This window comes from Budorcas taxicolor, chromosome 19 (genome assembly GCF_023091745.1).
Source record: "Budorcas taxicolor isolate Tak-1 chromosome 19, Takin1.1, whole genome shotgun sequence".
Taxonomy (NCBI): domain Eukaryota; kingdom Metazoa; phylum Chordata; class Mammalia; order Artiodactyla; family Bovidae; genus Budorcas; species Budorcas taxicolor.
The window spans coordinates 56,414,665-56,442,621 of NC_068928.1; the positions used below are offsets into that span (position 1 = coordinate 56,414,665).

The 27,957-nt window shown below is 59.5% G+C and overlaps 1 protein-coding gene across 1 annotated transcript; it reads right to left on the reverse strand.

Moving 5' to 3' along the window:
• Window positions 1–385: 385 nt before the first annotated feature.
• On the reverse strand, window positions 386–27,437 carry KIF19 (kinesin family member 19). Its single transcript, XM_052658499.1, has 20 exons — window positions 27,399–27,437; window positions 25,759–25,839; window positions 14,557–14,667; window positions 13,819–13,906; window positions 13,397–13,533; window positions 12,099–12,224; window positions 11,551–11,745; window positions 9,647–9,793; window positions 7,891–8,013; window positions 6,022–6,187; window positions 5,201–5,375; window positions 4,896–5,091; window positions 3,535–3,805; window positions 3,330–3,451; window positions 2,699–2,835; window positions 2,346–2,451; window positions 2,103–2,190; window positions 1,136–1,530; window positions 775–937; window positions 386–516 (listed from the first exon to the last, which is right to left on the reverse strand). Exons 1-20 carry the CDS (start codon window positions 27,435–27,437, stop codon window positions 386–388), a joined length of 2,997 nt encoding a protein of 998 aa, XP_052514459.1.
• Between the last annotated feature and the right edge of the window lie 520 nt (window positions 27,438–27,957).

Here is a 27,957-nt window from a genome sequence, read left to right on the forward strand (position 1 = left end):
GGGCCCAGGAGCCCTAATCCCACTAACAGTCCCTCCTTGCTCCACCCCCACCCCACATTCTTCAGGCCAAGCCTGGCTGCAGATCTTAAGAGTTTCAGCAACAGGAGTCTCTGCCCAGGGAGCTCTGGGATCCAGGGCTGGGAAGCAGGGAGCCCTGCCATCCAGGCCATGCCTCCTGGGCTCTGCTCCCCTTCCTGGTGGCACTGAAGGCACGGAAGTGTGGGGGTCAGGCACCCCCATGATTCCTGGGTCCCAGGGGCCCCAGCCTTCTGAGGTCCCGAGCTCTTGATGCCAAGTCATCCCCATCTGCCCAGCCTCCGTCTCCCTTTCCTGCCATACCCCATCAAGCCTTGGCGGGCAGGAGGGCCGGTTCCAGGCAGGGCCCTCAGTTGTGCTGCAAGCGTCCATTTTTGCCTTGGGTGCCTGTGCCATAGGGCAGGCGGGGCATCCGAGCAGCCCGTTCGGAAACATCCGCTGGGTTGGAGGGGGCAGCGAGGGTGGAGGGGTCCTCAGGGCCTGCGATGGAGACGGGCCAGGAGCTGTGCTTTAAGGCGTGCCTTTCCATGCCCCTCTCGTCACCCACACTGGCTCTGAACTCCCTAGGGGCACCGCCCCCCCCAGAAGCCAGTCCCACTAATAGTCTTCAGGAACCCTGTTTCTAGCAAGGGGCAGCCATAGGGGCAAGGAGCTCAGCCAGCCTCCTCCCTGGCCAGGCTGAGGGCTCCCCTCTCCCCATTGCTATCCCCACCCCCACCCCCACTTGCTGGCACTCACCCAGGTTCTGGCATGGAGGGAGTTTGACCTTGGCCATAGGCAGTGTGGCCTTTCCCATGTGCTGGATGGTAGGGGTCAGGTGCCCAACCACTGGCAACCTCTGTTCTGGGGTGTGATTCTCCATGGGACGGGGCCCAGCGACGTGCATCTTGGGGCGGGACAGCTGCGTTGGCTGGAGAGCCAGATGAGCTGGGAGCTGCGTGGGGATCTGATACAAGGAGATGTTAGGTTCACTTGGGGGTCGCTCCATGGAGAGTGGTGCACAGCTAGGGGTACCCTGGGGCCTCTGGAGGAGTCCAGCCTTCAGAACCCTGCAAGGAGGGGGCCCAGACACCCCCAGCTCCTGTCCCCCTAGGCTCACCCCTTGTCCTGTGACTTCAAAGGACTGGGACTTCCGCTTCCTCTTTGCCTCCAGGGACTCCTCTCGTTTCTTGCTGAGGCTTTTCTTCTGGCCTTGCAGCGCAGGACAAGGGCCATTGCCATGACGCTCGACTGCCCGGGATGGTGCCTCGCCCGTGCTGCTGGACAGGCTGTCCTCGCTGGCAGCATGCTGGAGGGTGGGGCTGGGTGGCCGCTTGCAGGCCAGCGGTCCGGGCGGCCGCACGTCATCAGTCTTGCCCAGCGAGTGCAGGGACAGGCTGCTGTGCTTCATGGTGGGTGCCAGCAATTGGCGCCCTTCGGCCCCCAGGGCCTTTGAGCGGCGCTGGGCAGCCTTCACGGCAATGCTCTTGGTGTCGGCTGTGGTCTCCTTCCTCCCTGCGGCAGGACAGAGGGGCACCCAACCCGGAATCAAGGCTACGTTTTCCTCCCCGTCCTGTACCTCCAACACCCCTTTCTCTGCTGCAGCTCACCCCAACTTGCTTGCTGTTTGAGAAACTTTGGGCAAGTTTCTGAGCCTTCATCTGTAAACTGATGATGGTAAAACTAACCCCAGTGGGTTGTGAAGATTTTTTTTTTTTTAACCATGAAACACGGCATACGGGATCTTAGTTCCCTGACTGGGGATCAAACCTTCGCCTGCTGCAGTGGAAGTGCTGAGTCTTAAGCACTGGACTGCCAGGGAAGTCCCAGGTTCTGAAGATGGATTGCTGAGATAATGAGGGTCGCCTGTGGCCACAGGGTAGGGAGGATTCGGACTCTATTTGCTGTTAAAATTATTTTCGAGTGGGAAGTGGAGGGGGCGTGTGTTCCCCATTCTGGTTTCCAATTGTGTCCCCTGCTCTGTGTGGACAGAGGGAAGGAAGGGGCTCCGGGATGGGTGCTCTGAGCTGTTGAGATGATGCCAGGCTCAGGCTGATGAGGGTGGTGGGGGGAGGCAGGGGACACACCTTTGTGGGACAAGGGGATCTCCGACAGGTTCTTGATGCTTTCAGGGGAGGAGCTGATCTGGCTGTTCAGACCGATCTGAGTGGCAGCCTGTGAGAAGAATGGGTTGGGAAGAGAAGCCATTGGACCCAGCAGGGACCCTACGTCCTCAGAGGGCTGTTTTGGAAAAGTTCCATCCCAACCACTGGGTGTCCCTCCCGGGTACTCCCACCCACATCTGGGGGCCTATGGGGCCCACTGCTCACCTCCTGCATCACCAGGTTGCTGGCCAGGATAGGGGGTGGGGTAGGCATAGAGGAGCCCTTCGCTTGCCAGGCCCGGGAGCTCGCCTTGAACTCGTGGTTCGCTTCACTGAGGTTGGCAGAGGAGGATGGGCAGCTGTTGCCCAGGCTGGTGCCACGGGGGGCCCACCGCCACCCCTCCTGAGAACTGTTGCATTGTGGGAACGAGGACCCCAAAGTCCTGGCTCCAGACCTGTGCCCCCTCCCCTCTTTCCTGCTCCATCCTCCCTGGGAAGCCAGGTCTGGGCTGGCATCTCTGAGACACGGCCTGGTGGCCTCAGGTGGGCTGGATGGCCGGAAGCGGTCCTCAGGCTCACCTCTCAGTGCTGAGCAGAGGGAGGAACCTGCTGTGCTGGTGTGGGGACTCCGAGTTCGGCATCTTGATGGTCTCTAGGTCAGACTCCTCTGGGGTCGGCACGGTTCCTGGGGGGCTAATCTTGGGCAAGGCACTGTCCTGGGGAGGGGAAAGGAGGGAGAGGGGAGTCGGAAGACTTGGTCTCGGACTGAGTAAACAGCCTGGGTGATACAGGCACACAGAGTATCTGGGGCTGTAATCTGGGCTGGGAGCCCCAGAAGACGGTTGGGGGGGGGGCCCGCAGGGGGCGGGGGGCGGGGCTTGTGTTCCGAGTCCCCAGGGGCCAGCCGTGGTCTGCTAGGCATCCCCAGTGGCACCGCCTGGTGGTCTGGTCTCCTGGGAGGGCATCTGGGGCCCTTAGTGATATCTCAGATGGCCAACCCTGATCCTCAGGCCCTGGAGGGGACACGTGCGGGAGAAGACCACCACGGGAGGGGACCTTGGCGAGGCTTTGGGTCAGATAAGGAGGAGGAGTCAGCTTTCTGGGGACCAGCCAGCCCGGACCCGAAGCCACCCTCGTTGCTGGCAGGCGCCGCCTTGGGCATCAGCCCTGCCCCTAGCACAGGTGCGCATGGTCCAGCCCAGGCGCCCACCTGCAGGGCCCGAGAGGCCAGGCGGTCCAACATGGTGGCACGCTCCAGGTTGCCCTCCTCCTGCTCCCGCAGGTACACTTCGTACAGCTCCTTCAGGTGCTGCGGGACGGCCAGGTTGCAGTCTGCGGTGGGGGAGCGGAGAGGCAGGGCTCAGTGTGCGCTCTCGGGCCCTCGGCGGGTCGGACGCGCGGGGCGGGCGCCCTACCCTGGATGAGCCGCCGCTGGGCGCGGATGATCTCCTCGCAGAGGCTGCGGCGCTGCTCCAGGCGGCGCAGGGCCTCGCGGCGGTGGCAGAGCGCTCCGTCGCGGCGCAGGGCTCGCGACTGCATCTCAACGTTCTCCAGCTCCAGCTCGTGCACGCGGCAGAGCAGGCCGAGCGCCTCGCGCTGCTGCTCCGAGCTGACGCGCCGCGGCAGCGTCTCCTCCAGGCGGCCGCGCCGCGCGCGCAGCTCTCGGCACCGCTGCTCCAGCGCCAGCTGGGGAGCCGAGCGGGCCGTCAGCACCAGGTGGCCCCGAGGGGCCGCCCGCGCCCGCCGCTTAGCGGGTCCTCGCCCTTCCAAGGCCCCGGATGCTGGGCGGCCGGCTGAAGCCCCACTCCGAGGCCCGCTTTTCGAAGCTTTGTCTTGAACTCTGCAGCCGGGGACTGCTCCTGAGTGACCCCTCTGTGCCCACCTTCTTGCAACCCATCCCTGAAACAGGCTCCATGCAGTGAAGTCGCTCAGTTCTGTTCGACTCTTTGCGACCCCATGGACCGCAGCCCGCCAGGCACCTTCTTCCACGGGATTCTCCAAGCAAGGATACTGCAGTGGGCTGCCATGTCCTTCTCCAAGGGATCTTCTCGACCCAAGGATCGAACCTCGGTCTCCCGCATTGGCAGGCAGACCCTTTACCATCTGAGCCACCAGGGGATCCAGGGAAATGAGCTCCGTGAACCAGCTCAACCCCAGCCCATCTAATGCCCTCTGGACTGGTGGACCCTGAAGGCCCCTGGTATGGCTATGCTCCAGAACAGAGAAGGGAGGTCTGGGAAATCCTAATTAAAATGTTGGCTAACAGTTTTCTGAGTCTTTAATATGTGAAAGGATTTATTTAATCTTCTCATCAACCCCACTAGGGTTGACCACTCCCATTTTAAAGATGAGTTCTTGCCTGGAGAATCCCATGGACAGAGGAGGCTGGCAGGCTATATAGTCCAGGGGGTAGCCAAGAGTCGGGCCCAACTGAGCACACACACACACAAAGCGTTCGTCCCTCACTGGCGTCTGACTCTGTGACCCGCCAGGCTCCTCTGTCTATGGGATGCTCCAGGCAAGAATACTGGAGTGGGTAGCCGTTTCCTACTCCAGGGGATCTTCCTGACCCAGGGACCGAACCGGCACCTCCTGCATTGCAGGCGGATTCTTTACCATCTGAGGCACCAGGGAAGCCCTCAGATGAGAAAGAGAGACTCAAAGTCACAGGGGATTTGTGGCCTGAGAGCCCAGGTTTCACTCCTCCCACAAGCCTCCCCCAGCCCCTTCCTGCTGTCTCTCAACCCCCCTTGCCCAGCCCCCGAGCCCCAGGCACCTTCTGCTTTCGCAGTTTCTTCTGCTCGGTCATCAATGTACCGATGCTTTCGCGGGCGGACACCACCTCGGTGGGCTCCTCGATGTCTGGCTGGTTGTCACCGGTGTCCAAGTCCTTCCTGGTGTCATCCTTAGTGAAGGACTCCTTCCGACGCTCCTCCCACCACTTGAGTGCCCGGCGTGACTTATGCTTCCAGCTGCCGCAGCCCCAACCCCAAAGGAGACGGGGGATTCAGGCCATGGGGGTTGGGGGGCATAAGGTGTGGCCCCAGCTCCCGGCTCCCATCCCAGGCCAGCGGTGCTTACCTGGCGATGGTGAGCAGGTGGCGGGAGGTGTCCATCTCCAGCTCCATCCTGCGGTTCTCCAGCTCCAGCAGGCGTCTCCGCGTGTCCATTTGCTCTTGGAAGGTGCTGATCAGCTGCTCACGAAGGTGTTCCATCGCAGCCTGTTCTCCCTGCCCGCTGTGCAGCTGGACCTCGGCTGCCCGTTGAATGGGAGGTGGCAGAGGTCAGCGGAGGAGGAAAGGTCAGCCCAGGAAAGTCTGGGTCCGCCTGGGCCCTCCCCTGCTCTCTTTCTCCCCAAAAGACTTCTGTGCAACCACCTCCTCCAGGAAGACCTCCTAGATTACCCCTCCCACATCCCACTTCTACACTGTCTTCAGGCGGTGACCCAAAGGTGACTCCCAGCCCCCCAGTATGAACTGGGCTTCCGCCAGCCTTAAGAGTGCTTTTCTGTCAACTAGTAAAAGGCGCCCCTTAGACACTTTATTGCCATGTGCTGCAAAATCATCAAAGCAAGTACAGAAAATCTGTCAGGGAACCGTATCCCTCCTGGCGATGCCAGGCCCAGTCTCGCAGCTCTCACTGCAGTCCCCAGAGTGAAGCCCCCACACAGCTAAATGCCGAGGTGACTCTCAGTCTGAGGCACCGAATCCTCAGGTTGGGTCTCTGAGGCAGAGATCGCGATTCTGCTTGACAGCTGAAGGATGGAAGGCTTAAAGGCTACTCAGCCAGAAAGAGCCCGAGTCCGGCTTTGAAGCCAGCGCTGTCTGACCGCAGAGCACCCTGAGGCAGCCTAGAGGGGCATCGGGAGACGGGCTCTGGCTCACGGAGACCCACACACGCACCCTGGATGTGGCGGATGTCGCCCCGCCCCAGCTGGGCTCGGTCCGGGCTCCGCCCGCCCCGCTCCTCGATTTTGTGCTTGAGCCTCTGGATCTCGCCCCGCAGGTCAGCAATGATGTTCGTGTACTGGGCAATGTGGTAGGAGACGCTGAGCAGGTTCTGCTTCACCTGGGGAGGGGGCAGGGTACAGTCACCGGGGGCCCAGGGCCTGCCAGCGGGGACCCTCTTTTTATCCTGGATGACAGTAATGACCTCCTCGCCTCCAACCCTGTTCTATGCTGTGCTTAGTCACTCAGTTGTGTCTGACTCTTCTTGACCCCATGGACTACAGCCGCCAGGCTCCTCTGTCCATGGGATTCTCCAGGAAAGAACACTGGAGTGGATGCCATGCCCTCCTCCAGGGGATCTTCAACCCAGGGATTGAACCCAGGTCTCCTGCATTGCAGGCGAATTCTTTACCACCTGAGCTACTAGGGAAGCCCTGCCTCTGACCCTACAACCTATCAAACTACATGCCCCTACCAGAGGCATACTCCTAAAATTACGCGGCACCCCCATCCAAGCCCCAGCTCTCTGCGCCACTTGAACTTCGTTGGCTCCCTACTGCTGGGAGAATGTCCTGATTCCTTCATCTGGTGTTGAAGGCACACTGCTCTCTCTAGTTTCATTTGGCTCACTGCTCCAGGGAAGGAAGCATTCTCCTCGCCCGACCTCCGCCACGGGCACCACCTCCTCCCTGCCTTAGGAGCCTCTGTCCTTACTGCTCCCTCCCTTCTGGAGCCTCCTCTTCACCCTTCAGATTCCCACTCACCGTCTCTAAAGAGGTCCGTGGGATCCCACTGGCCTCCCTGCTGTTGGCGTGCTGCCTGCTATTAATAAGATTCTGAACTATCAATTCGCTCTTTTAAGGGTCTCTTCCCACCATTAAGTTCCTTAATGGAGAGAGTAGAGATAAAGCATCCAACTCCTGACACAGTAGCTGGAAAACTGCTGTGTTAGGAGAATGTTGGTTAGGTTCTTAGACTCTTCACATGGGTGGGCCCAGATGACCTCATAGATAGCCAGGATTCTAACACACTGACCAGAAAATGTAAGGAAATCTTGGAAACTGGGCAGAGCTCAGTGCCATTCCTCCCCAGCCGGGAAGCCACTTAGCTCCCTTCAGCCTCACTGTCCTCAGCTGTAAAATGAGGACAGAAATAACGCCTGTCTCATTTGAGGATCGCATGAGATGAATTGATAAAGGGCCCACAGTATAAGTGCTCAGTAACAGTCACCGCTATTGTAACTGTTAGGGTTAGGGCCTTTGGAGGAGTAAAGGTCTCAATGAGCATCTTTTAAGATGAAACCAGGAAGATGGAAGGGGATGGTGGGGCTGGGGGCACAGACCTTGGGGATGAGCACAGACTTTGTGTAAGAGGAGGAAACGGACATCCTTGGTGGTCCGATGGTTGAGTCTGCCTGCCAATGCAGGGGACATGGGTTTGGTGTCTGGTCTGGGAAGATCTCACATGCCACTGGGCAACTAAGCCCGTAAGCCACCCTTACTGAGCCCACATGCCCCAGAGCCCGTGTCGCACAATAAGAGAATCCACCACGTCGCCACTAGAGAGGAGCCCCCAGTTCGCCGCAACCAGAGAAAGCCCACACACAACAACAAAGGCTGACCACGGCCAAATAAAGTTAGAACAGAGAAGGGGCCCCTCAGAAGCTGTGGGCTTCCTGGCAAGTCACGGGGCCAGAGCAGTGGCGGCTCGGGCCAGTGTGTGTGTTCCAGAGGCTGGGAGTGGCAGGCTCTGGAGTCAGTCCAGGGGGCTTGAATCTTGGCCCAGAAGGGCGAGTGCTGGGGGCACAGAGCAGGGGCCCCTCACCCGGGTCTTGATGCTCTTGGCCCGGCCAGCGTAGGTCAGGGTGTTCCGGGACTCCTCAAAGGCGCTGCTCGCTGGGCTGATGTGGGCGATCATCACGGTGCGGCTGTTTCCCCCCAGGGAGTCCTGGATGGGCCGGGGGCGGGCAGGCGGCAGTCAGCAGGGCACCGCCTCCCTGGGCCCTGCTCCCGCTCATGATACCCTCGTGGCGTGTGCGTCTCTCTCTCACACTCGCGGGTGCTGGTGCTGAGCACCCCATGGGCCCTCCCGCGCCCCCTGCCGTCTCCCCACTTCTTCCCTCTCCCAGTTTCTTCTCCAAAGCTCCTGTTTGAAAATTTCCAGCATCTGAGTCAGGGTCTCCCAGCTCTCCTCCTCCCCTGCTCATATACATGAGGACGAGGAAAGGTTGGCTGGAACCAGAGCGGGAAGAGCGCTGAGGGGTCCTGGGCTTCTCCACCATCTCCTCGGGCCTTCCAGGTTGCCCCCTTTGCTGACAGCGGAAGGCGCCATTGTCTTGGCTGGAGCGAGGCTGGGGATGGGGTGAATTGGGGCTGTGGCCACCGCCTCCCTTGTCCTGGGCTTGCCCTGCTCTCTTCAACGGAGAGAGCGCGCGGGGCTACAGGGGCCTGGGGTCAAAGCCCTCGGGCGCGGCAGTGACCAGCTGAGCGACTTCAAGCAAGCTCCTTCACCTCCCTAACCCTTAGCCCCCTCGGGTTTCCAGGTGGCAGGAGTCGGCTCTCACACCCCCAGCCAGCGGGTGCAGCAATGCTGGCGGGCTGATGCCCAGCGTTAGGTCACCTGCAGCTCTGCCATCAGCCCAGCCAGACCTCTGCTGGGGCCCTCCATCCAGCACTTACTGGCGGGAGCCCTTGGGGAGGTTACTTAGCCTCTTGGTGCCTCAGTGTCCTCATCTGCAGATGGAAATAATGACCCCCTAACTCAGATACGCTGACCTGATTAAAGGAACTGCAAAGAATTCCCTGGCCATCCAGCAGTTAGGACTCCATGCTTTCACTGCTGAGGGCCCGGGGTGCAATCCCTGGTCGGGAAATTAAGATCCCACAAGTCATGCAGAATGGCTCCCTCCTCTCCAAAAAGGAACTGGGTGTGGCGGGGTGAAGCACTGCATTCAGAGCCCCACCAGGAGCGTGCCCCCCACCCCACAACAGCAGCCTCTGGGAGCCACGACTGTCCACCTGGACCCCCAAATCCAGATGACTCCCAGTTCCCTCAAACCCACAGCCCTGGGGCTGGTGGAAGGGGGGCGGTCAGATGCTCAGATGCAACCTCTTTTCCTCCCTGCTGTTCACAAATGGGGGCCTGCGAGCGTGAGCTCAGTCGTTTCAGCCGTGTCCGACTCTTCTAGACCCTGCGGACTGGCTCCTCTGTCCATGGGATTCTCCAGGCAAGGGCATTGGCGTGGATTGCCATGCCCTCCTCCAGGGGACCTTCCTGACCCAGGAATCAAACCCACATCTCCAGCATCTCCTGCGTTGCAGGCAGATTGTTTTTTACCCACTGAGCCACCTGGGAACCCCTTACAGGACCCCCAGATTGGATCTGAAATTTGGATAAATGAGTGAGCTTTTCTTAAAGTATGTCTCAAAGATGGCATGGGACATACGTACTGATACCCAAACCGGACTTCGTTATTTATCTGTTGTTTATTCACATGCAGGTGGACATCCTGTATTTTCCTCTGCAAAGCTGGCAGCCCCACCCCGGGTGCCCAGGGCCCAGGCCCAGTGGCAGCTGGTACCTTCAGGAGGCGGGTGAGCTTGCTGTCGCGATAGTTGATGTACTTGTTGGTGCCCTTGCCGCTCAGCGCGTTGATGCAGTTGCCCAGGGCCAGCAGCGAGCGGTTGATGTGGGCCCCCTCTTTCATGCGCTGCCCACGGTTCTGAGTCTGGGGGGGGCGAGCAGCAGGTATGACTCCCCACCCCAGGCCATCCTGGGCTGTAAACCCCCTCCCCGTCCCCCAGGGCTCTGCAAGGAAGAGACGCTGAGGATCTGGTCTGCCCTCTGCCCAGGGAGGGCATTCCAGGTCAGAGAACGAGAAGGTCTGTGGACAAGAGTGGGGCTTCCTAAGTGGGCACTACTGGTAAAGAACCTGGCTGGCAACGCAGGAGACACAGCAAACGCCAGTTCGATCCCTGGGTCTAGAAGATTCTCTGGAGGAGGGCATGGCAACCCACTCCAGTACTCTTGCCTGGAAAATCTCATGGACAGAGGAGCCTGGCGGGCTACACTCCATGGGGTCAGAGTTGGACACGACGGAAGCAACTGAGCATGCACGCTGGACAAGAGCGGGGGACAGGAAGCTCCCAAGGAGGGATGGAGCCTGGGTCTTCGTCTCCCTGGGGACTGACCCGCTGGCACAGTTAAGGGCAGCGCCTAGGGTGAGATGGAGGGAGGTCGTGACTTCCCAGGCAGCTCATCTGGGAGCCGGCACGGCCGTGGGCTCCCGGCTCTAGAGAGAGAGCCAGGCACCAGGGGGAGGGACGGAAGTTTGTGTGTATGCGGGGAAGGGCATGTGAGCGTGTGTGAATTGCATGTGTACATGTGACAGCGTGTATATGTGTATAAGAAGGTGTGTGAGGAATCCCCTGGCGGTCCAGGGGCTAAGACTCTGCGCTCCCAATACTGGGCGCCTGTGTTCAATCCCTGGTTAGGGAACTAGGTCCCACATGCCACAGCTAAGAGTTTGAATGCTGCAACTAAAGATTCCATGTGCCATAACTAAGACCTGAGCAGCCCATACATAAATAAATAATCAATAAATATTTAAAAAAAAAAGGAAGCCTGTGTGTTAGGAAATGCATGAATTTGTGTGTGAATGGATGTGAGAGCAGGACAGGACCAAGTCCCAGGAGGCTCTGCCACCCTCGGGAGACGTCTGTCCAGCCTGGTGAAGGTGGGACCAGGTGGCTGCAGGGCACACCCTCTCCCCGCTGGCTGCTCCCTGCCCCTTTCCTCCAGGAAGCCCTTAGGCCTTTACGAAAAGAGAATGTGTTTCTCCCAGTCCACCCTGTTGAAACCAACCCCACATGTTCCAACATGAATCCCTTGTCACTTTTCCCTGGTGCTTGCGTTTGCCTCAGTGCTAATGGTGAGATGCCCATGGATTCAGGCGACCACGAAACTTCTGAATTTGCCCACAAGAGGGGGCCTGGGCCCAGGCTTGGGTGGCAGGGCTGGGCAAACGGTGATGAGGGGGAATGAACACTGACAAGTGGGTGGTGGGCCCTTTTCTCTCCCTGAGGTGGTGGGCAGGGTCCCCTCCCGGGCTCTGCCCAGGGTCTCCCCCATCAGGGGTCATCATTTCCCCCAGGCCCTAGCTCCTCACCGGGCCCATTCATTCTCCTGGCGGTTTCCCCACGTCCTCCGGGACACGCACTGTCTCCTTCCCTGGAGAGACCCTCACACTGCCAGGCCCCTTCCCACAAACAGCCCCTTGGCAGGGGGGTCTCCCTGGGGTACCCCAGCCCAGCCCACCCTTTCTGTCCTCTGTGACATCCCTCAGTGCCGGCCCCTCCAGAGCACCCCTTACTCCCACCCTCCCTGAGGCAGTCCCCATTGTACCCCTTGGGGAGTGGGGTGGGCCAGCCTCCCTGCCCTGCACCCCCAAGCTCTGCCCCCAGCCTCAGGGGGAGCCGACCTCACCTGGGAGGCCCGCTCAGAGCCAGCCAGGTCGATCATGAAGAGGCGGCCCTGCCGCACCTCCTGCAGGACGTCCCTGACCCGGCTGCGCTGGCGCACGGCCACCTGGAGCACGGCGTGGGAGCGTGAGGATGTCTGGTTGGCGGCCGTGGGCTCCTGGGTCCTCTGCCGGTTCCCCCTCATCAACAGCTGCATGATCTGGGTGGGCGGGGCAGAGCAGGGAGGCCACTTCTGGGGGCCCGTGGGGACGCTCCCCAGTCCTGCCTCTTCGAGGTTGGGAAGGGGCCCAAGGCAGGGCTGGGTCAGCCCGCCATGTGCTGTGAGGGCTGAGAGGTCAAGGCCTGTCTGTCAACTGGGAGGTGGGATGCCAGGCCCGTCCCCAGGGTCGGCGTGGCCGGGAGCGTGTCATCCAGGGTCCCCTGTGTCTGCCCCAGCTCCAGCCCAGCTGAGCCGCAGCGGCTCCCTGGTTGCAGAGCCCTGCCGCCTCTGGTCACACTGCCACACACAGAGGTTAGCGTCTTCCACTACCCGACTGGCTGCACAAGACTTGCCTCTTTGGCATTGATAGTGGAGACCTCGGTGATTCCGGCCACCTGGATCACTCCCTTGGAGTCTTCTCTCAGCTCCAGGTACCCCAGGGCAGGGTTCAGCAGGTCCCGGATCATCTCATTGTAGATCTGATGGGACCGATTGGGAGGGGCAGGGGACAGACATTAACGGGAGACCAAGAGCAGGAGGTTCAGGCAACAGCCGGGCTCTCCATCCCTCCTGAGAGCTCCAGGCTCCTCTCAGGGAAACCCTGGGTTAAGGAGATGGACCCCTTCCTTCCTTCCTATGGGGTGGGCGTAAGGGGGCTTCAGCGTCCGGGGGGAAACACTGGGCTGCCAGAGCCAACGCCACAGAAGGCAGCAGGCCAGCCGGGCACCGGGCAGAGGATGGGACCCAACCCATGGCCAAGCCCTGGTGGTTGCTAGGCAACCCTTATGGTACCTTCACCCAGCCTCCCCAACCACGGCCCCCGAAGTGCATCTTGCTGGCTAAGTCAACACGACGCTTGGCTGGAGCAGGTGCTGGCAGCAGTGCCTCGCTGCCCCTCCTGAGCTGTCACCCAGGAGATTATCAGCTTCCAGAGGGAGTCAGGGAGGCCAGGAGCCAGATGGAGCCTAGCCCCGTGGCTCTCCCACCGCTTCTGGCCTCTGTGGGCCCCCACCCCTACTGATCTGCTATTGCCCAGTGATAGCACTCCCACAGGTGGGCATCGGGGGCTGTGTCAAGGTGGAGAAGGCTGGCAGGTCTAAGCCTGTCCGTATATGTAACGTTCTCACCTGTACCTACATATACAGGGCGCCTGCAGGTAGCCTAGCAAAGCAAACAGGGTTGGCTCAGTCGTGTCCAACTCTCTGCGACCCCATGGACTGTAGCCCGCCAGGCTCCTCTGTCCACGGGATTCTCCAGGCAAGAATGGAGTGGGTTGGTTTCCTTCTCCAGGGGATCTTCCCGAGCCTGGGTCTCCTGCGTTGCAGGCAGATTCTTTACCATCTGAGCCACCTGGGAAGCGGTGGAGTGGGCCCAGAGGATGGCCTCTGGGAGGCTGGCTGAGGTCTGTGCTCAGTGACCAGGTAGCTTTGGAGTAGCCAAGTGGGCAGGGCTCGGCTCTAAAGCCGCAGGGTCCTGAGTCTGAATTCCTGTCCCCCCACTTACTGTGTGACCACGGGACTGTGGCTGTCTAGTTGCCTGGCCTCTCTGAGTTTTTATAAAGTGAAGCTGACCACAAGCACGTGGGAGGGCAGCCGTGATGAGCGCCCCCAGGAGACTGCCCCGTGGAGGACGGGGCGGGCCGAGGGCTCACCTCCAGGTAGGACATGGACACCTCGTATTCCATGTCGTCGCTGGTCTCCTCGATGGCACGGAAGAGGTCGTTGAGGGTCCGAACGTAGATGCCAGGCTCGTGGTCTGTGCCCAGCATGGTGTAGGTTTTCCCGCAGCCTGGGGCAGAGGGGGGAGGGGGTGGGTGAGCAGGACAGAGACTGGGAGGGTGGGGCCCCTGGCAAACCTGGGTCTGTCTTCAAGGCTGGAGCCTCCCAGGTGGCTGGGAGGTGGGGGGAGGGGGAGAAGATGGCATCCTTAGCTGGGGGTGGGGCTCTGGGTCCAAAGGGCTCTGGGAGAGGGCAGTTTCAATCAGCCACATCCTCGATTCCTGCTCCAGCCTGGGCCAGACAAGCTCCGAGGTGGAGGGTGAGGAGCTTGATTCTTGGGGGCACTCGCCCTCACCTGTGGGGCCATAGGCAAAGACAGTGGCATTGTAGCCTGAGATGACGCCTTCGATGAGGCTCTTGGTGGTGGCTTGATACACCATCTCCTGCAGGAAAGAGGAGACCCATCAAGACCCTGGGCACAGCCAGGGCAGAGCACACAGGCCCGCAGGCTCACCCTGACCCCCACAGAGGCAGTTTCATCCCTAGAGCCCTCGGGCCCTGAGAAGTGGGGGTGAGAACGGGGGAAGGATGTCTCTGCTTTTCTCCCATGGGTGTGTGTTGGGGGGGAATGCCAGCCTGCAAGAGTGTCAGGACACCTGAGACCCTCCCCACCAACAGCTGGCTCCTGGCCCCCAGCCCAGAGGACGCCTCACACCTGCTCCTTGGGGCATCCGTGGATGGGTGAGACGGGGTCCCTGGGAGGGTGTCAGCTTCCCCGAGGCGCCCCTCCCAGCACCAGACGGGCTTCAAGCACCTTCCTGCAGCTCCCCTGGGGGCCACCTGTGAGGAGTGTTGTGCGGGTCCCCGTGGAGGGTGGCATTTGTGTGCTGACCGCGGTGTGTCCACGCAGAAGGCTCTGTATGCGCCATGCAGGCTCACGCACACGTGTGCATGTGGGGATGCGGCAGGTAGAGAGTCAGTGATGGAGGGATGCCTGGGGCTCGGTGCCAGGGTCCCCTAAGGGCTCCCTCCCAAGTCGGTCAGAGGGCAGAGAGGGGATCCTATGTGTCCCCAGGCCCAGGCGCCCCCTCACCTGGGTGGCAGTGAAGTCAAAGGCCACGTCGAACAGGTAGGACTTCTCCCGGGAGCGGTGTGCCCGTAGGATGTCATCGGGGTCCTCCATTGGGTCCATAAGAACCACCATCTGCAAAGGTCCCAAGGGGAGGCAGGCGGTAACCCGGGAGCCCCAGGTCCACCCCGATGTCCACACTGACCACTGGCCTCACCCCCACTCAGGACGTGGGAAAGAGCAGGAGGTGCTGGATGAGACTTGGCGCGCGTCCAGGAGCGTCGGGGTCAAGGTCAACCGAGTCCCAACAAAGGACAAGACACTGAGCGGGCGGGCTGCCCTGGGACCACCCCAAGGTCTCAGAGCTCCCTTCCTGAGTCAGCAGGGGAGTCAGGGCCAGTGACGGCCCAAAGAGAACTTGAGAGGAGACAAGGCGTGAGGGCAGCCGCCGAGCGGCAGACAGAGGAGGCTGATTTGGGAGCCGGTCCAGTACTGTGGACGCAGGAGATGATAGGGGTCCCTCTGGGTGCACCCCCACCCAGCATCAGGATTCAGGAGCCCCCGGTGCTGGGAGGACCACAGCTTTGGGGCTCCCACCAGGCTCCTCCCAGTAGGTACGCACTGGTGCTCACTGCATCTAAACTGGCCCAAGACACCCACCCCCACCCCCGGTTCCCCCAGGTCCCAACAGGGCCCTCCTCTGAGATCTTCAGTGGAGGGAAGAAGGAAGAAGTAAGACAGCTTCCTAGGAGGCCCGAGCCCGGGACCCTCACGCAGAGGTCTTAACCAGTCAGGTGGGATTCCAGGGGAGCCACGAGAGGGGATGCCCCAGACAGGCTGGGGTGGGGCTCTGTGTAGGGGAACGAGGAGGCCACTGCCCCGGCCCTCGTCACAGACTGCTAAAGCCTGGGTGGGCACAGCAAGCTGAGTGCATGGCACTGGGGCCTGCAGTGTACCTGGGGTGCACACCTGTCTCCGGCCACCTCCTCCAGGCTTCAGCCCCAGGGCCGTGTAAGCCTCTCCCAGGATCCATTTCCTGGCTCAGGCCCTAATACCTGGAGCAGGAGCCCTGATCAAGTGTCAGATCCAAACGAAGAAATATCCGCCCACAAGTCCCCAGGCGTGGGTCCCAGAGGAGGGATGCAAGGGAGCCTGACCAGCTGCACGGCTCTCACCCTCGGTGTCAGAGCTCCTGAGCACACCGGCAGCGCCAGCAGCCCGAGGGGCACCCTCTGGAGGCTTTTAGTGCAGGGGAGGGCGAGCAGCCTGCACGGATGCCCATCACCCACTGACCACCTTCAGGTGACCTCTGGGCACTGCCAAGTTCATGGGCACCATGGGCATCGGGTCCCTTTGACATGCAGCCTCCTGAATCAGGACATCGTCAGCACAGCTGCCATGAGCCCCTCTTAAAAGAGGGCTTTGTCTAGGTCTCCATCTGTCTGGACCCCTGTCCGCACCCCACTCTTCAGAGCATCAGCCCCTTCCCCGCCCTCTCAGGCACACGATGGAGCCTTTGTGCCCCTCGGCCAGATGAACTGGACCTGAGCTGCGGAGGGCCGGCGTGAGGGTGGGGTGCTTGGGGCCGCCCGGAGGCAGCACAGGAGTTCAGGCTGAGTGACCACAACTGCTGGGCACCTTGCATGTAACCCAGGCATTACGTGATACCCTCTGGGTCAGAGAGAGATGCGATTTCCTGCATGGCGTTCAGAGTCCAGTGGGGCACAGACCATTTTAGTAACAAGCACTGGGCTCCGGGAGGCAGGCAGAGTGCAGAGAAGGGGCACACGACCTAGCTTTTCTACTACAGGAGGGCCTCCTGGAAGAGGAGGTACCAGCACTGTCTTTTTTCTTTTTTTTAATAAGATATTTAATATAGTTCCCTGTGCTATAGAGTAAATCCTTGTTGCTTGGTGGTTTAGTAGCTAAGTTGTGTTCGACTCTTGCGACCCCAGGGACTGGAGCCCACCAGGCTCCTCTGTCCATGGATTTCTTCAGGCAAGAATACAGGACTGGGTTGCCATTTCCTTCTCCAGGGGATCTTCCTGAACCAGGGATTGAACCAGGGTTTCCTGCATTGCAGGCAGATGCTTTACCAACTGAGCCACCAGGAAGTCCTTGTTGCGTATCTACTTTATTTTTAAAAAATTTCTGGCATGCCACGAAGCAAGCAGGATCTCACTTCCCTGACCAGGAATTGAACCTGTGCCCCCTGCACTGGAAATGCAGAGTCTTAACCACCGGACCACCAGGGAAGTCCCAGCAGCAAGTCTTAAAGGATGAGCGAGAATTGGCTGAGGAACGGGAGGTGGGAAAGCAAGCAAGGGGACCACACGAGCAAGGCCACGATGTGACAGGCAGGCTGAGGGCAGGTGGCCTCAGCCCAGAATCACCAGCAGTTCTCGAGAGAAAGGTAGGGTTGGAACAAGAGCTCAGGAACTTTTCCTCCTGTTCTCACTGCCAGGAATCCCACGAGCACAGACCCAAGGTGGCCACAGAAGGAGACGTAGGGGCCCCTCTGTGAGCACGTGTTGCCCCCCGCCCCGCAAAGCAGCTCCTGTACATCCTAAAAGTCACCCAGACTGGCACCCGGCATCAGCCCAGGGAATGTTTTATTTTTTCTGGCTACACCTCGCGGCATCTGGAACTTTCCTGACCAGGGACTGAACCCATGCCCCTCTGCCGTGGAAACACAAGAGTCCTAATCACTAGACGACCAGGGAAGTCCCCAAGGAAAGCTTTCTAAATAAAGCTGCACTGGGGCCACGAGAAGTGCTAAATGCTTTGCACAGTTTCTCATCTTCTCCGACAACTTAGAGCAGGCCTCATTATTGCAAGATTGTAATGAGGAGTCAGACTGGTACCCAAGGCTGCACTGCCAAGTACAGAGCTCACTGGATTTAAAGCTACTGGGTTCCAGAACCCAGGCTCCTAACCAGGCCTCCTGTCCCTGCCTCTGGAACAACAGCGGCCTAGCTGGGGGGATGCTCATCTGTTTGGTTGAGCTGTGCCCACCTCCCACCAGATTTAAATGTTGAAGTCCAACTCCCCAGCCCCTCCGAGTGTGACCTTATTTGGAAATAGCGTTGTTGCAGATGTAATCAGTTGAGTTAGGATGTGGTCCTTTTATAAGGTGGTGATGTCCTTATAAAAGGGGGCTACTAGGGCACAGACACATGTGGAGGGAAAGAGATCCAGCCAGTCCATCCGAAAGGAAATCAGTCCTGAATATGCATCGGCAGGACCGATGCTGAAGCTGAAACTCCGATAGTTTGCCCACCTGATACAAAGAGCTGACTCCTTAGAAAAGACCCTGATGCTGGGAAAGATTGAAGGCAGGAGGAGAAGGGGACGACAGAGGATGAGATGATTGGATGGCATCACTGACTCAATGGACATGAGTTTGAGGGAACTCTGGGAGACGGTGAAGGACAGGGAGGCCCGGTGTGCTGCAGTCCGTGGGGTCTCAAAGAGTCGGACACGACTGAGTGACTGAATAACTGTGGAATTTTGGTCCAGCAGCCTTGGAAACTGATACATCACCCCCCACCCCCTGCCCCGAGGCAGGCCCCTCCCTCAGCCCGGAGGTGGTGGGCTCAGCCTGGGATCCTCCTTTCACAAAATCCCTGAGTCTTAAGTGTCCATGTTCAACCTGTAGCACCCTGGACACTTGCCTCTGGGAGGTTTCAAGGGGGACGTTGACCACACAAGACGCACAGGGCACCCCCCTACACTGGCAGGGGGTGGGGTGGGAGGTGTGGCTGGGGCTGGGCCAGGTGGCAGCACACGGCAGGGCCCTGCCTCCACTGATCCAGGCCCCCTGACTCCGCAGAGGCCCCGGCTTGCCCTCTCCCTGCCCTCACCACCCCACATCCAGACCTATTCTTGACTCAAGGCCAGTTGTGATCTTTGCACAGTTCTAGATTTGGGCTGGGAAACCCAAGATCCACTGGGGAGCTAGGGGGGGCCTCAGACTCGGGTTAAGGGGGTGTCATCCGTATATGGGGCTACAGAAGGGACCAGGCTCCTCCCCAGCATCTCCTAGGTGAGAAATACCAGGAACAAAGCGTGTGGGGACTTCTTCCTGCTGAGCAGCGCTGAGCTGTGGGGCTTTGATCAGGTGAGCAGCGCTAACCGCCTCTTTCTGGCCTCTCGATGGCTCAGGGTTTCGCAGTCTCAGCACTACTGATGCTTTGGGCTGGACCACTGCGAGCAGGACTTGTCTCGGGTGTTGTAGGATGGTTGGCAGCAGCCCTCCGGCACGGGAGGCCCTGGCACTGCCTCCTCCCGCGGTGACATCGCCACATGCCCCCCGGGGAGCAAAATCACCCCCGCGTGAAAACTGCTGTTCCCCCTCAAGCCACCAAACTGGCAGCGAAGTTCTCTGAGCAGGGGGCGATGTGCAAATTGGGTTCAGGCTCCAGACTGCTGGGTGACCCCAGGAAGACTGCACCACCTCTCCGGGCCTCATGTTCACCCTGGCCAGAAGTCAGGGAGGACCCACAGGGCCATAGCCTTGAGAGAAGAAATCACCCCATCTCCCCTCGCCTGCTCGGGAAGCCCCAGCAGAGAACAGGAATGTGAGGGGGTGCCCAGCTCAGGAGGCGTCATTTCCAGTCCAGGTTGCTAAGCCCACAGCTCCTTTATTCTCGGGCTGTAAACCAGACACAGCAAAACAAAAGCCGGATTCCGCTGGATATCACCTCTGTAAAACTGTTTCTGGATTTGTTTGTTTGTTCTTTAAGAAGGAAAATTTGTGGCTGGTCAGATTTCTAGTTGTACCATCCTGTGGGTACTCAAGAAAGGAGATTTTGATCCCAGGAAGGGTGTTACAGGGCCCTGAAAGCCCTGTATCCAGATGAAAAAAACATTAGAATGCTGAGCTCATAAAGCCACCCAGGTCCAGCCAACTGCTCCGAACAGGGCCACACCTGGCTGACATCCTGCCCAGGTCCCCACCTTCCCACAGGACTCTGAGGACCCGGGTAACAGAGGTGTGACTGACATGGCCCAGGGCTGCCTCTCTCTCTCGGGTCTGCTGATCCCTTCATCACCGTCTTCCTGGGAGCCTCTGAAATGCAGATTCCCAGCACTGCCCAGATTCACGGAATGAGAATCTCTGGGGAACGGGGCCCACAGATCTGCCCTTTTAACCATCGCCCTTGTGGCTCAGTGGTAAAGAATCCATCTGTCAATGCAGGAGACGAGAATTTGATCCCGGGGTCTGGAAGATCCCCTGGAGGAGGAAATGGCAACTGACTCCAGTATCCTTGCCTGGAGAATCCCATGGACAGAGGAGTCTGGCCGGCTACAGTCCTTGGGGTCCCAGAGTCAGAGATGGCTGAGCACAACACACAACACACAGCTTGCCGTGTACCCATTCAGGCGCTAAGTGTAAGCAAGCTTGCATCCTGGCGGCATTATTCACAACAGTCAAAACGTAGGAAACAAGCCAAATGTCCATCAACTGAGGGGAGGCCGATTAGATGCGGAGCAGCGTGGAATACTACCCAGCCACAAAAAGGAATGACACTCTGACCCAGGCGACAACGTGGATGAACCCTGAAAACATGCTCAGTGAAACAAGTCAGACACAAAGAACCACAGATTGCAGGATCCCGTTTCCACAAACTGTCCAGAGCAGGCGAATCTATAGAGATGGAAAGTGGTTGTCTGGGGCCGGGAGGGGGCTGGGGAGATGCGTGGTGGTGTGGCTAAGGAGGGAAAGGCTCCCCGAATCCTCTCCCAAGTCACCCTCCACCAGGCTCGGCCCTCTGGGGCCATGGAGCCGGGAAGCATCCAGGCGGTGGGCGTGCAGGGAGACCCTGCCCCGGGGGCAGTGAGCAGACTGAAGACGCCCTGGCTCCCGAACAACACTCACGGATTCTGACGCTCAGCATCTGTCACCTTATCCTTTATTTATCTTTCGCAATAGCCTCACCCTCACACGATCACTCTAATCCTCTCAACAGCTCTACGGCCTGGCAGAGCAGGTTATTAACATCCTGCCTTCTGATGAGAAAACAGAGATAGGAAGTCCCTTGACTCCTGAGACAGGACCCCCGGGGGCACAGGGAGGTCGACAGTTGGGGTTTGAGGCTAATTATGGGATTATGCATATGGGCAGGTGACTTAAATCCTGCAGATAAACACAGTCTGGGAGGCTGGGGGGAGGGGCAGTGGGCTGTGGGCTCCAAGGGGTGGTGGGGGCGGGGTGGGGAGAAGGAAGCTCTTTGTTCTGGGAGCTTCTTTTTCTAGCCTTGGGACTCCTGGGCCCCACAGCCCTCTCAGGCTGCCCTTCCCCACTTTACAGTCATCAGGGGCACTCCCTGAAGGATCTGGCGTCAGAGTCTAGACCCAACCCCCGATGCTAGGAGACTGAGCTCCTACTGGACTCCTCCCTGAACATATATATGTGGCAGTGACCAACTGGGGATCACCAGACAGGAAGCCCAGAAGCCAGAAGCAGGTGGGCAGGAGGTGGGCCAGGGTTTCACTTATCTCCGGGGCCTGAAACCATCCTGACTGTCAGCCCTTGAGATAAACTAACATCTCTTAAATCCCGACCATGCACCAGGCACTGGGTAAGCACTGGGCGTCCAGGAACCCATGGAGACGTCGATGTACCCATACTAAACCGCTTCAGTTGTGTCGGACTCTGTGAATCTATGGACTGTTGCCCGCCAGGCTCCTCTGTCCATGGGATGCTCCAGGCAAGAATACTGGAGCCGGTTGCCAAGCCCCTCTTCCAGGGGATATTCCCGACCCAGGGCTCGAACCAGCATCTGCTATGTCTCCTGCACTGGCAGGCGAGTGCTTTACCACCAGCGTCACCGGGGAAGCCCTGGAGACATTTAAGAAGGCACTGTGTTGACAGTGCTATGATGACGCCCCGAATCAACCGTCAACCCAAATCAACCCGCCCGGGGACGGTGGGTGGAGCAGGTAAGACCACAGGCACCCGAATCTCCTCTTTACAAAGCCAAACCTTGCTCCAGCTTCCTCAGAATGCAGGCACCAGCCTCTGCTCTGCAGAGGACACCCTGCCCTGCCCCTGTCCACCTCTGCAAAGCCGGGGTAACACGGACTCCCTCAGCCCCAGGAGAACGACCCCCAGCTCCAAGCAAGGCTGTCCTGGGACCCCTCATGCCAACAGGTGACGGACGCCTAGGCCTACCTCTCCCCACTAGGACTGGCGGGCTTTCACAGCACGGCCTCCCTGCTAACCACCAAGGGCCGGGCTTCAGTAGTGTGACCTCCGGGTTGCTCCCCACCCCCTGGCCTGAGCAGGGGGGGCAAGTAGCTCCTCCATCACAGAGGGAAGAAAAAGCCCAGAAGCCCAGGCCAGGACAGACTGGGCTGGGAGCCCCTCTGTGGGGCGGGGTTGTGAGGCAGGGCCACAGCAAGGGGGCAATGGGAGCCGCTGGGTCAAGGGCAGGTCTGCTTCCCAAGAAGTCTCTTTAGCAGAGGCAGGGCGTTGTGCAGGCCACCTGGGCCAGCGGCGCCTTTGCTGGGAAGCGGCTCCATGGCCCTGTTGTGCTGGGGCTGCTCCCACGCTCACCCTGCCGGTCACCGGGCTCCAGACCTCAAGAAGGAGGAGCTGAACAGCTGCCCCATCAGTGAGGCTGGTCAAGCCTGCAGCCCCGAGCCCTCTCGGGGTCAATGATGCAGGCCTGGGGGGCCAGGGTCAGAGACGAGCCCTGGGGGTCACCAAAGAGCCACAGAGGTCAGGGTGCAGGGCCTGGCCAGACTGGGAGGTTGCCCTTTTCTTAAATTTTGGCCTCGAGGCATGTGAGATCTTACTTCCCCAACCAGGGATTGAACTCAGGCCCCTTGCATTGGAAGGTAAAGTCTTAACCACTGGACCACCAGACAAGTCCCCCGTTTTGCTTCTTGGACTCGTGTGTCTTTACCTCGTGCCAGCCAGGGTCTTACTGGTCAGAGGAACGGAGCACTTGAGTGGTGGCTGGTTTTTGAGAGGCGCCCAGCCTGTCATGCACTGTGGCTTCTCCCAAACTGCAGGCCAGGCAAGTGCATCCTTGTTGTATCTTAGTTGCCTGAGCAGAGATCAAACTGCCATGCAGGGGAAGGGCGGAGTCTTAACCATCGGACCACCGGGGAAGTTGCAGGCATGTGCATTTTTGAACCCAGTGGGGAGAGAAGATGCTCCGGGCAGAAGCCTAGTGTTCTCCCCCTGCAGGGCCTGGAGTCCGTGTTGAGAGCCCTGGGCCCACGCCACTCAGACCACCCTCTGTATGTCTAAGCCGACAAAGGAGCAGGCCCGTCAGCACTGCCCAGCCCAGGACCTTCCCAGAGGCGCAGTCCGGCCTCCCTCTCCACTGACAGGGACAGAAGGAGCCAGTGTTTGCCGTGTGTGGGCACACAATGGGCTGTGCCGTGGACCAGAGTGTTTCCATCAGCGTCAGTTAATATCTCTCAGCCCCCAGTCCGGCTGGGAGCCAGGAGCAGTACAGAGAGACGGCATCTTTGTCCCTGACAGTCCTGGGGACAAGCGGGACCAACAGGGAGTGGCCTTGCCGGGAAGGAGGGCTCTCCTCTGGAGTCCCCTGGCCCTTCATGGATAGCAACGCTTGGCACTTTCTCTCACTAATCCAGTAAGTCCCCTACACTGAACCTTCAAGGTGCGAACATTCAAAGATGCCAAGCTACACCTGGTTCCAGCAAGGACCTGGAGCCCGTGCCTTCAGCGCCAGGCGTGCGAGCTGCTGCAGCCTGCCCTCCCTCTCCTCCTGTTGACGATCCTTCAGCTCCACCGTCTCCCACCTCCTCGCCCCCTCCAGTCAGTAACCCTTCTTGCTTGTCCACTCCTCGCCAGCCCCTGTATGCACTACTGTCCTTTTCAAGGTACTGTACTGCAAGATTAAAAAGGCTTTCTTTATTTTTTGTGTTTGTTTTTAAATATATTATTTGGGTGAAAGGCATTATAAACCTATTACAGTACAGTACTACACAGCCAATGGTGTTAATTGGGTACCTAGGCTAACTTTGTCGGACTTATGCACAAAGTGGGCTTACGAACGTGCTCTCCGAATGGAACTCCTTAGTAGGTAGGGAACTTATAGTAGATGACGTGTGTGTTAGTTGCTCAATCGTGTCCAACTCTTTGCAATCCCATGGACTAGTAGCCCTCCAGGCTCCTCTGTCCCTGGAATGTTCCAGGCAAGAATACTGGAGTGGGTAGCCATTCCCTTCTCCAGGGGATCTTCCCAACTCAGGGATCGAACCTGGGTCTCTTCCACACTGCGGTCAGATTCTTTACCGTCTGAGCCATCAGGGAAGGCCAGTAGATGATAATTCACAGCTATTAAATGCCTACTGCGTACCGGGGTCTGGGGGAGCACTGTGCCCACATCAGTGTACTCCCTAAAGACTCCTCAGGGAAGGGTTAGGGTTACTGTCCCCAGTTACAGAGAAGGTAGCTGAGGCTTCTGGAAGCGACCTGGCCAAGGCCACACAGCTGGCGGAAGGCAGAGCCTACCCTGCATGACTGCTGTGTGTGTGCGTCCTGCTCCCGCTGGCCTTTAGCTGGGGCCTCCAAGCCCTCCCCTGCTTTCCCTGAGGTCTTTGAGGAAGGCTCCCCTTTTCCAAGGGGGAGCAGAGGAAGAGAAGTTAGGAGGCCGGTGCCGCCCAGTTCCGCCGTGCCCACAGCTCGTGGGAACCCCCGAGGCAGGCTGGCAGCTCACGCTGGGTTGCCCGCCTGTGCTCTTCTTATCTTGGCCATCGGGCTTCCTGAGTCCAGCCTTCCAGGATCGAGGGCAGCAATGCTCACTTTGCGTCTCTATCTGCACGATGTGGGGCCACCCCGACTCCTCTGCACACTCTGCCGCCTTGATGAGCCCTGGAGCTCAGGAGAAGCCGGCAGCAGCCACGGAGCAGAGGCAAGTGGCCGTTTTCAGGGTCCCCACAGGCTAGAGCAGCGTGACGCCTCTACCCAGGCACCAAGAGTGCCCTTGCTGCCCCCACCACGGTGCCCACCCCCAGCCCACGCTTGGATCCTCAACTGCCTACCCCAAAAAACATCCTGGCTGGGACTTCCTTGCTGGTCCAGTGGTTAAAAATCCACCTTGCAATGCAGGGCACACAGGTTTGATCCCTGGCTGGGGATGTAAGATCCCACAGGCTTCAGAACAACTGAGCCCGCGCGCTGCAATTGCTGAGCCCTGGGGCCACACCTAGAGGGAAGCCCACTCTCCACAATGACGATCCCACATAAGACCTGATGCAGCCAAAAATTAAAAAAAATTTTTAAAAGATTGAAATGTCAAACATAAAACCTTCCTTGAAAAGCAAGCAAACAAACAGAAAACACCCCTGCCGTGGGGGACAATGTGGCTCCTGCCCGCACCTCCAGCCTCCTCTCACCCCTTCTCTCTCCAGCCTGAGCCACGCTGGCCTTTTCTAAGCTACCCAAGTGCATCACCACCCCTCTCACCCCAGGGCCTTTGCACATGCAAGTCCATCTGGTTGAAATTCCCCCTTCAGCACACTCCTAAAGAGCTCCCCTTCATCCCATGTGTTTCAGCTCAAGCATCCTTTCTCAGGGAAGTCCTCCCTGACTCCGGGACAAGGTCAAGTTCCCTCTTACTCTCCCAGCAGCACGCATTTCTTTGCAGCCCTTGCTGCCTACACACGTATACGTTTCTTTACAAGAAAGCCATGGAAGGAAGACAGGGTCTTTTCTGCTCACCGTGGTTTCCTGGCTCCTAGCACTGTCCCCAGTGTGTTGTGGGTACTTGATAAATATTTATTGTCTCTTGTGTAAGGGGAGGTGGAGCGTGCCCTGCCCAGCTCATAATAGTGACAGGAAGACCAAGAGAGCAAACAGACATCCAAAGACTCTGCAAACCATCAACAGTCTGGTGACCCTAGGAACACATGCTCTATGGGGAGCAGAGCCATTAAGGTGGGGAAGTTAAGTCATGAGTACAGGGAAGGTATGTGAATTTTTTCAGGGCTGGATGAAAGGGCTCAGCTCACTTCCTCCTGGACCAGGGAAGGTTTTAGCTCTCTTTGGATCAATCTAGGGAGGCTTCCTGGAAGAAGGACGGTGGTTTCCTTGATGATGCAATCAATAGTACAACCAAGGATTCAGAGGGTAGAGGAGGGGTCATTCCTGCCTCCACCAGGTGAGTAGGTACCTGCCCCTACTAGGTGAGCGCAGACCCCGGCCCTTCTGTGCAGCTCCCGGCCACAGCCCCCACATACCTGCTCGTCCACTTTGTGGGCGATGAGGGTGGCTCCTTCTTCCAGCTCCGCCACGCTGATGGGCCGGACCCGGAGCGCCACCTGGGAGGGAAGGTCAGACCCCCGGGATTAGATGGAGAGGGCTGTGCCAGGGCCCCAAGAGAAGGATGAGAGGACCCCAGGATCCTTCCCTTAGACAAGCCTCGTGGGTTCCTCTCTGATCAGCCAGCCAAGCCTGGTTCATCTTGAGGAAAACTCGGTGGTTCAAGGTGACCATCCAGGGCGAGGGCATCAGGTCCACAGCATGCAGGCTGTGTCTGTCTATGAATTTCCCAGGAGCCTGTGCACCAGAGGAGAGCCCCAGAGGAGACAGCTGTCTGCTCCTCCCGGCTGCATCAGTCACACGCCCGAATTAAGCACCTGCAGCTCCCCTGGGCTTTGAACTTGGAGCCCTTGGCACCGGGGCAGCCTGTCTGTGCGTCTGTGAGTGACGCGCTGCACGTGGCGGCCGGATGGTGGGATGGAGGCCCAGGGAACCTCCCCTCCTCGTGCTGACTACATCCCTACCCAAGGACGGCCCCATCAGGGGCTCCCTCCTCTCTCGGTCCTCCGGCCAGAGAGAGATGGTGGGTCCCCATCCTGGGCATGGGTCTCCCCAAAAGGAGGGGAACCTGTTTCTTCTTCTGATCAAGGGGAAACACCTGCTGGGCGGGTGGGTATAACTAGCCATCCACAGGCCCGGTAAGAACCCTTCACTCTCAGAGGCACTTCATTGTCAGAGTGCCCTCCTGCCTCCTCAAACTCCACGGATGGGAGGGGCGGCCCCTTTGTCCACACCTGCCAAGGCAAGCCATTTGCAAAGAGACAGTTCTAAACTGCCAGACAGGATGTTGCAGAGCCCTGGGCTTGCCGGGGTTGCCTTATCCTCCAGTTATATCATCACCCACCCGCTGGTGGTGGAGCCTCCCCAGATCAGAAGTTAGGGGCTGGGAGGGCGCATCAGCCTTGGGATCACTGAGTCTCCCCCACCCCCGTCACTCTGACCTGGCCCTGTTGATAATCAGCAATCTGTCTTTGCCTCTAGCTGCTTCTTGGACCCCCATTCACACCTCCTCCTCTGCCCAGTCCCCAGGGCCCTGGGGCTCCATCAAGTGGCTTCCAGCACTTCTTTGAAATATTTAGAGTCCTGACACGGACAGCAACTCAATAACCAGCCACCCTCAATCCTGTGCCCGGTCCTCTGTCACACGGGGACTCTTGCCCACCTATGGTCCCCAAAACCCTCTAACCTCCTGACCCCACCAGTCCCGGGTACCCTCGTTCACTGGGAAACCTCCACTTTTCTTTTCCGGAAGATGGGTCAGGCGCCCCCTGCTCCTGTCTCTTCTGGATCAGAAAGCAGTCTGGCCGCAGGGTGTCCCCTGGTGGGAGGTGTAAAGGGGGGTGGGACTGAAGCTTGGCCAACTTCTCAGGTCTTAGCAGGGTGGCCAGGATGCCTTCCTTCTTGATATCCACGACTTGGCAAAGTTGCTCTGGACCGTCGCAGCCCCGGGTCTTAAGAGTCCTCTTAGTGGAAACAGTCTGGGGGCCGCCGGCAGGGTCTGGGTTCTGGGGGCCCGGAGATGGGGTCGAGGAGGAGGAGGAGGCTGACCGGGTCTCACCATGAGTTGCTGGTCCTTGGAGTCCCCGCTGTCCTTCATGCCTGCGGCGGGCGGAAGGGCTCAGGCCGAGATCGCGGGCATGGCCGAGCCGCACGCCCACCGCCGCCGGGGCCCGCGCGGCTGCTGCCTGACAACCCGAAACCAACAAGGCGCGCGCGGCCGAGGGCGCGGACCGGGGCGGGCGGGGCCTGGGGCGGGCCGCCGTCGGGGCCCGCCCCCCTCGCGCTGCGAACGGGAGGTGGCGGTCTCCGCCCGGGAGGCCGCCGAGCCTGCGCTTCTTCCCGGCTAGCGTCGGCCTGGGCGACCCCCGGACCCTAGGCGCGGCTCTGCATCCGCCCCGCGGGCGCCCGCGCTCCCTGCCTTCCGCCCGCTCGGGCCATGCGCATCGGCTGCCCAGTCCGCTGCCCGTCCGTCCGTCCGACTCTCAGCGTCTCCCGGGCGGCGGCGGGCAGCCTCATGTTTCCATGGGTGCTCCGGGCACCAAGGCTGAGGCTCGTGTCGCTGGCGCGGTGTCTTCGCCAAGTGTCCGGTGACAGAGCGGGTGGGGAGGATGCCCGGG

What these genes read in the sequence shown, in the direction of transcription:
- KIF19 (XM_052658499.1), bottom strand. Translation starts at nt 27,437, where the DNA reads ATGAAGGACAGCGGGGACTCCAAGGACCAGCAACTCATG. An exon ending in TTGAAGTCACAGGACAAGGG is followed by an intron (nt 938 to 1,135) that starts GTGAGCCTAGGG and finishes CAGCCAACGCAG; the next exon opens with CTGTCCCGCCCCAAGATGCA. An exon ending in CCCTCCATGCCAGAACCTGG is followed by an intron (nt 517 to 774) that starts GTGAGTGCCAGC and finishes TCTCCATCGCAG; the next exon opens with GCCCTGAGGACCCCTCCACC.